This window comes from Molothrus aeneus, chromosome Z, assembly GCF_037042795.1.
Source record: "Molothrus aeneus isolate 106 chromosome Z, BPBGC_Maene_1.0, whole genome shotgun sequence".
NCBI classification, from domain to species: domain Eukaryota; kingdom Metazoa; phylum Chordata; class Aves; order Passeriformes; family Icteridae; genus Molothrus; species Molothrus aeneus.
Genome location: NC_089680.1, coordinates 42278543 through 42286923, shown reverse-complemented (window position 1 = coordinate 42286923; position 8381 = coordinate 42278543). Strand labels below are relative to the sequence as shown.

Sequence of the window (8381 nt, the reverse complement as noted above, 5' to 3'; positions counted from 1 at the left end):
TTCGCCTGCGGCCGCGGCCCCGCACCTCCCTGGGCGGCCCGAGGGGGACGGGCTCGAGGGGGACGGACCCAAGGTCAGGCGGCAGCGGCGGCGGGCGGGGGCCGGTAACGGATGTGCCCGCCCGCCCCGCCTCCTGCGCTGACAGAAAGGCGGCGGCGGCGGCTCTCGGTGCGCCAGTGGCTGCCGCGCGCAGGCCGGTGCGGAGCAGCAGCGGCGTCCCCAGAGCCCGCCCGCAGCAACCGCCGCCCCCGGGCTGCCCGCGCCCCCGCCTCGCTCCGCTCCGCCGCCGGCTCCTGTCCGGGCCGCCGCGCCCCCCGGGGATGGCGGTGCTGGCCCTGGCCTCGGAGGGACTCGCCATCTTCGGGCTTATCCTCTTCGTCGTGCTCTGGCTCATGCACTTCATGTCCATCATCTACACGTAAGCGCTGGGGTGCGGGGGGATGGCGCTGGCGTTGTTCCGTCACCCACCCGCCATCGTGCCCGAAGCGCCCGCGGAGCGGGCCCCGTCCGCCGCGCCGCCTCCGCCCCGGGCTGGCGGCTCCCCTGCCCCGGGTGTCAGCCGGGGACCCGCCTGCCTGCGGTGTGGCCCCCGCAGACCCCGTCGAGAGACCCGGGGGTCGGGATGGCCGTGCTTAGGGCACGGCTGTATCCCTGCCGTCGGTCTTCGGGTAGAAACCGTCCTCTGGTTTTCTGCCTCTTGCGCTGTGCGGTGATCTTTGCTCCGTAGCTCTCAGTGCTGCTGGGGAAGGCTTAGTGTTTGTCGTATTCTGATATAGACTTGTAAAGTGTGGCTTTCCCGGTGGTACTGGGTGACCAGGGTGCACAGGACTTACAAAATGTATGATTTTTAACTGCAAAGGCTGTACGGCAGAACAACTAAAAGAGCACAGTACTCTGTGCCAGCCATAAGCACACTTCTTTTTGTATTGAGAAATAATGATAGTGCTAGTAAAACAAGTATATGTAGTGAGTCAGATTCTTCTTGGATAAGTCCAAGTAAAAATGCCTTTAGAGTTTGTGAGCAGTGTTTGCATTTTAGTAACTGACAAAGCAGATAGAACCTGGCAGAGGAATTTTCTATGGGCATGTGGGGAAAGGATTAAGAATGCATCTCTTTGTAGATAGTTGTTTTGCTCTCTTAAGTAAAAGGCCATTCTTGCATCACTACTAGGATTAGAAAATACCTGAATTTCTGTTTGCTTTCTTTATGCTTATCTGTTCTCCTTTCTTGTGGCTCTACTGCATCTGATAGGTACCTGTGATAAACCTCAGCCCTTACTGAAAGCAAAGCTCACAGAATGGGTCAGGTTGGAAAAGACCACAGTGGATAATCTGTTAATCTTAAAGTACATAGCACAGGACTGTGTCCAGATGATTCTTGAATATCTCCAGTGGGGGAGACTCCACAAACTCTCTGGGCAGCCTGTTCCAGTGCTCAGTCACCTGCGCAATAATGAAGCCCTTTCTAATAGGTGGAACTTCCTGTGCACTGGTTTCTGCCTTTTGTCCTGTTGCTTGGTACCACTGAGAAGGGCCTGGCTCCGTCTTCTTGCCACCCTCTTTTCAGATGCTCATAGACACTGATTGGGTCCCCTTTCAGTCATCTCTTTTCAACATTGAACAGCCCCAGCTCTCTCAGCCTTTCCTTATATGAGGGATGCTCCAGTCCCTTAATCATCTTCAGAGTTCTGTGCTGGACACTCTCTATTGTCTCTTTTACTGAGGATCCCAGAATTGGACACAGCATTCCAGGTGAGGCTCTCCAGGGCTGAGTAGAGGGGTGGGATCACCTCCCTTGACCTGCTGGCACTGCTCTTCATGATGCAGCCCAGGATGTCACTGCCTTCTTGGCCACCAGGGCACTGCTGGCTCATGGAGAGCTTGTTGTCCACAGGACCCGCAGCTCCTTCTCCACAGAGCTGCTTCCCAGCAGGTCACCCCCAGGCTGTGCTGGTGCCTGGGGTTGTTCCTCCCCAGCTGCAGGACCCTGCCCTTGCCTTGGCTGAATTTCAGAAGGTTCCTCTGTGCCCATCTCTCCAGGCTGCTGAGGTCCTTCTGAAGGGCTGCACAGCCCTCTGGGCTATCGGCCACTGCTCCCAGCTTTGTGTTGTCAGTGAAATTGCTGAGGAGGCCTCTGCCCTTCATCCAAGCCATTGATGGATAAATTAAGCAAGACTGGGCCCTCTATTGGACCTTGGGGGTCATCATGAGTGATAGGCCTCCAGCCAGAGCCTGTGCCACTGATTGTGACTCTGGGATCTGCTGTTCAGCCAGTTCTCAATCCACTTCACTCTTCACTCATGCAATCCACACTTTCTGAATTGAACTTATGGATACCAAAGATTTGCTTCTGCTTCCTTTTCTCTTCTTTTCTGGTTTTGTTGTTGGTTGGTTTTTTTGGGGGGTGTTTGTTTTTTTAAATGTCAAGTCACTAATAAGCTCTGATTAGTTTTATTTTCTTCTACTGTAGTTCAGTTATCCTTAGATCTTATATTCACTTGGACAATTAACTTCTTTCTTGAAAAATACCTGTATGGGTTACCTTTGACCCAAATGGCAGGATTTCACTGGGGGGCAGAAAGGGTGCTTAGTGGGCAAAGAGACTACTTTGGGCATGGCTGATTTTGGTCAGCTTTAAAGATGATTAAAACTGTCCCTTGCATGCTTAAATCTTAACCTGTCAAGTGAGCATGTGTGGTGCTACTGCTCAGAACTCTTTTATTAATAAGTGACAACTGAAATGGGCGGGAGACACAAATGGGGAAGACGTGCAAGAGGATAAACAAGAGGCAGAAGGATGAGATATGCTAAGAGATGTGAGAAGAAAGAACAGGGAAGAGCTAGAGGAAAGAGTACACTTTTGGGCAGACAATGCCACAGGAGCTATGCCCTCAAAGGGACTGCCTCCTGTGGAGGCAGTACTGGAGCAGGGGCACTCCTGAGTGCACTGCGGGCTGCAGGTAAGGCATTCCTGAAGGGACTGTAACCTGTGGGCAACCCATGCTGTTGGAGAGATGCCCTGAGGGGCTAAAGCCCCATGGTTGACTCTCCCCTGAGGAGACTGCAGCCTGTGGCAGGCCCATACTGAGGCACAGACTCTGCCAAAGGGATTGCAACCTGTACAGCAGTCACTCGTGAGCAGTCACACCTGCTAGAGCAGAGTAACAGTTTAAGAAAAACAAGTAGTGGAAGAAAACGAGTAAGAAGTAAGGCATGGCAAGAAAAACCATTATGTGCTGACCCTTGCCTCCTGTGTCATCTTGCTGAAGGGCTGGGGAGGGACTGAGGGTAAGGAACCACGCAAATGAGCAGTTCAGATAGAAGGGTGAGGGGGAAATGTTTCTTACTGAAGCAGAGCCTGGGGAAGGAGGACAAAAGGTACTTCCCTAAAAGTTAGGTTGTCTTTTTTTCCTCAATACCCAAATTGATAATTAGTTGCCTGATGATTGCCAGTAGTTTAAATTGAATTGCCTGAGTTGAGGCAGTTTTGTCTGTGGCAGTAATTGGTGGGGCATCCAAGCAGTAGCTGGACCTGGTATGGCCTGCATCTAGAGTATTTGCAGTGGTATGAAATCTGGAAGGATTTGTGTTTTTTGTTAATGGGAATTACAAGTGCATGTATAAATTGTATGTTAATAGGTGGAAAACTTGTCAGTTGTGGATGGAGTGGGTAAGAACTGGGGTGATCCAGTCTCAGCCTCTGAGGCCCCTAGTCTGCTTCCCGCAGGGCTCTGGAATTGCCATCTCAGTAGGGCCAGAGTCAGAAGCTGTCTTTGACAGAGTAATGGGCTGATGGCAATGGGGATATTTAGAGTTCAGTTCAGCAAAACAGTGTCCAGTGGTTGGAAGTGAGCAGCTGGTAGCACTGAGGTGACCAAATTGCAAACTGTTCTAGGTTCACAGGCAGCTGTGGAGGAGCTGCCCTGGTTACAGTGATTTGGCAGATCTGAGGAAAAAGGACTGCAGCTTCCCACAGTGTGACCACACAGCTGCCCTCTGAAGTGAAAATAAAGAAGTGGGGGACACCATCCCAAGCAACTGTCCTTGCAGCATCTGTGGTGGTGCTGGAAAACAGTAGGTGGTGGGATGTAGCCGATGGCTGGAGAGGGCACTGTGCTTTTGGAGCGTGTGCCACTTGTTAGCATTGCCCTGTGTGAGGGAGGATGGCTGGGAGGTTGTCTGATGGAGCCGTGCATGAAGGAATTGTCTGCTCCTGCAAGCAAGGTAGTCCTGTGAAGGGAAGGTGAAGGAGGTGATCAGTGGTATTTGCTTTGAATGCTGAAGCGTGTTTAGGGGGAAAGGGCTCCAGATAAATGATGATTGCTGGTGTTATGGCTGAAAATGCTGGTGGCTGGGCACTGTTACTAGTGCCCTCCATCTCATAGAGACTAGTTTTATTCTGGATGGCAGACACAGCACACTGTACCTCTTCTGAGACCCCTGAGGTAAGAAAGGATCTTCACTTATGGACAGAAACTGCTTTTTATGTCGGAAGATGCTGTATTAAAATAGAATTAGATGATATTTGGCATATAGTGAATAACACATTGTTCCTATTACAGGCAGTAAAGAAGAAGGATGAAAGTAGTCTTCCTGTTTTCTCCTTACAGACAGTATTGTTGGTTTAATTTTTTTGAAGTCATTGAGGTACTGCTTGTACTCAGTCTGCACTGTGTGTAGCCATGCTCTGTTGGAGAGTTGGAAGGTCTCATATGTGCCACTGGAGTATTAAGATAATGTTGTAACATGTCAGTAAAGCTGTTGTGGACTAGACAGTCATCCTTCTGTGGTTTCCCATTGGTATTTAGGAAGTTTGATTTAGTAAAGCACTTAGAATGTGTGACTTAAGTAGGTAAATGGAGTTATTCAAGAAAGTAAGCTTTTTTGTCTTGAAATGCTCTCAGTAGTTGTTGTGATTAAGATCAAGACAGTATTTCTTCTGCATTGGTTTATACTGTACTTGCATTCAAAGTTGTAGGCTTTGGATATCTAAGGAATGTTCTTCCATTCTGTATTTGCGAAATCTGATTCTTGCCACCTCCTTCCTCCACTTTGAATGGGTTTGAAACACAGAAACACCTGGGTTAGAAAAGACCTTCAAGATCATTGATTCCAACCTTTGACTGATCACCATCTCATCAATTAAGCCTTAGCACCAAGTGCTATGTCCATTTCTTGAATATCCGTGGGAAAGGTGACACTGCAACCTCCCTGGGCAGTCCATTCCAATGCTTGACAACCCTTTCTGTGAAGAAGTTCTTCCTGATATCCAATCTGAACTTCCTCTGACAAAGCCTAAGGCCATGTCCACTTGTCCTGTCAGTAGTTGCCTAGAAGACACCAACCCCCACCTGGCTATATACCCTGCTTTCAGAGTTGTAAAGAGCAATAAGATGTCCCTGAACCTCCTCTTCTCCACTCTGAACAACCCCAGCTCCCCCAGCTGCTTCTCACAAGACTTACTCTCCAGACCCTTCTTTGCCTTTGTTGCCTGTCTCTAGACAAGCTCCAGCACCTCAGTGTCTTCCTTGTGGGAGGCCCAAAACTGAACACAGGGTACAAGGTGTGACCTCACCAATGCCAGGAGGGACAGTCACTCTTGGCAGCCCTGGTCAGCCCTGGTCCTGCTGACCACACTATTTCTGATATAAGCCGGGATTCCATTGGCTTTCTTGGCCTCCTGGACACATGTCTGGCTCATGTGCAGGCAGGTGTTGATCAGGACCTCCCAGTCCCTTTCTACTGGGCAGCTTTCCAGCTACTCTGCCCTCAGCATGTAGCACTGCATGGGGTTGTCTGACTCCTGAGCACGACCCAGCAGTTCACCTTGTTGAACCACTGCCATGGCTTAAGCCCAGTAGAAATTAAGCACCCGCAGCAGCTCACTCACACCCCCCACTATTTCCACCTTGGTGGAACACCACCTCACAATTGCTCCTGGCCTATTGATCCAGATCCCTCTCCAGAGTTCTTCCTACCCTCCAGCAAATCAACACTCCTGGCCTATTTAGTGTCATTGTGAACATACTGTGCACTTGATCCCATTGTCTGGGTCCTCACTAATGATATTAAAGATGTTACATAATGTTTGTCAACTCTCTAAAGCTATTTATCTTTTTGTCTTTATTTATCTGGTAAAAAAACCTGTACTAATGTGAAGTCATCTTCTGGCTTTGAGTCTTCATTGTTCTTGTCCCACTTGTCAGTGGCAATTCTAATTACAGCACTTAATGGAAATCACTTTTAGGCAGCCACAGTCAGTTGATATTGAGATTGCTCATTTTCTTGGTTCATAGGTGTAAGTGGGAAGGGTAATGCATGACACTTAATTGATAAACATACTGCTGGTTTTAGGCAAATTATTTTAAAAAGCATTTAGTTACAGTAGTCAATGGACAAATAATGAATTCTGCATTTATGTGGCATTTTGGATGTAACTTGGCCTTGTCTGCTGAGTGAAAATCAAGACTTTTCAGAAACATATACAGATAATAAAAAACCCAGACGTAACTAAAAGTAATTAATATTGTGTGTATGGACACTAGGAGGAAATTCAGTTTGCACAGATGCATAAAGCTCAAGTTTCCTGAGGTACTTCTGCAATATTGAAAGGCTTAAACATGGCTTCCAAACCTAAGCAAAAACCTCCACATAGCTGATGTTTAACTGCTGCTTTTTTTAAATGTGAAGTTAATACTTTGGTTAATAATTCCTCATTGCATAGTAATTGTGATACTTAATTCTTAAGAAAAAAATAATTTGTTTCTCTTGGCCCTGTTTGTCTTGTCAGCCCTTTCTTTTTACACTTTGACCATCTCTTGCTGCTCAGTCTGTAATTTGTGTCCAGGTTTATCCTACTCTAATCTCTCTGCTTCTCATTGTCATCTCACTTTCAACTTTTTGTGTGTTGGTGGGACTGTCTCCTCTTTTAAACTTTCTTGTATTTTCCATTGTCTGCCAATAGACTGGGTAAGATAGCTTTTAAGAGCAGCACTAGTTGCACAATTAGCCATGATCAAGTTGCATTTTCTTTGATTTGTGGAACTGCTGCAGACACATCTTGTTGCAGATAGGAACTAGGTAGGTTGTAGCGTAAATCTAATTTAAAAGGCAGTGTTTAGAGAACTTTCCTGTTACTATCAAGTGTTACCAGGCATAAGTGAACAAACACTTTGATAGACTCTAATGGAGATAATCCAGCTACTCCTTTATAAGGTGAGAGGTACCGTTGCCTCCTGATGATAACCAAACTCAGAAAACTGCAAAGTGTGATTCTACTGGAGCTTCTCCAGGAAGTGGCTGGAATATGTCTAGCACATGCAGAATGCTATGTCTGTTTTTGGGTCTGTGACTTAAATGAACTTTTATTCAACTTGAACAACTTGAGCTTAAATGTCTTATGCAGGTTATCTTCCTCAAGGTACGTAGTTTTTCCAGTTATGTAGCTGATGACAAAGATGATGCAGAGTGTTGGTGACTCTAACAACAAACAGATTGTTGTCTGTGATGTTGTATGTATGGAACAGGGAATGAAGCAAATTCATGACCTGATTAGCAGTGTCTTTTCGCAAAAATTCTTTGAGGTTTAAAAGGAAGCAAAAGACATACTTAAGTGTTTGACCATAAACTGGGACATTGGAGCGGCAGGAAAAATTGGAAAGTTATCTGAGGCTTATGTCTGATCTCAGGTGACATTTCATCTTCCTGATTTTTCCCTGAGTAACCCTTATCTCCCATAATCTGTGCATTGATGGTGAGCCCTACTTTATGTGGAAATCCCAAGGTGTTTGTGGCAAGTGTTACATCCATAAAACTTCATGTTGTATGGGTTTTCAGCAAGTGGATAACAACATTGTAGCGAGCCAAATCTGAAAGATAGCAATGCAAAGATTGGAAGTCAAGTACAGTTACTGGGAAGGAACACAAGAAATTCATAGGGTATGGAAACACAGAAGTCAGAATAAACAGAATATCCTGAGTTGGAAGGGACCCACAAGGATCATAGAAGTTTAGCTCTTCTTCTTGCACAGGACCAGCTTTGAGAGTCACAACGACATGCCTGAGAGTGTTGTGCAAGCACTTCTTTAGCTCCAGCAGACTTGATGCTTTGACCGTGTCCTTGCAGAGGAATCTTTTTTTCTAATATCCAGCCTAAACCTTCTTTGACCTTCATGCCATTTCCTCAGGTCCTGTCACTGGTCACCATTGAAGAAAGATCAGTGCCTGCCCCTCATCTTCCCCTCAGGAGGAAGTTGTAACTGCAGTGAGGTCTGCCCTCAGTCTCCTCTTCTCCAGGCTGAACAGACCAAGTGACCTCAGCCAGTCCTCAAAAGGCTTCCCCTCCAGACCCTTCATCTTCTTTGTTGCCCTCCAATAGCTTT

General features: G+C 47.2%; 1 protein-coding gene across 1 annotated transcript in view; it reads left to right on the top strand.

The window, feature by feature from the left end:
• The first annotated feature begins 292 nt into the window (after positions 1-292).
• UGCG (UDP-glucose ceramide glucosyltransferase) overlaps positions 293-8381 on the top strand; it is a 36010-nt gene continuing 27921 nt past the window's right edge. Inside the window, exon 1 of the mRNA XM_066568863.1 lies at positions 293-418. Coding sequence (XP_066424960.1) covers positions 321-418 — 98 coding nt within the window. The 5' untranslated portion in view covers positions 293-320. The remainder of the gene's footprint in view (positions 419-8381) is intronic.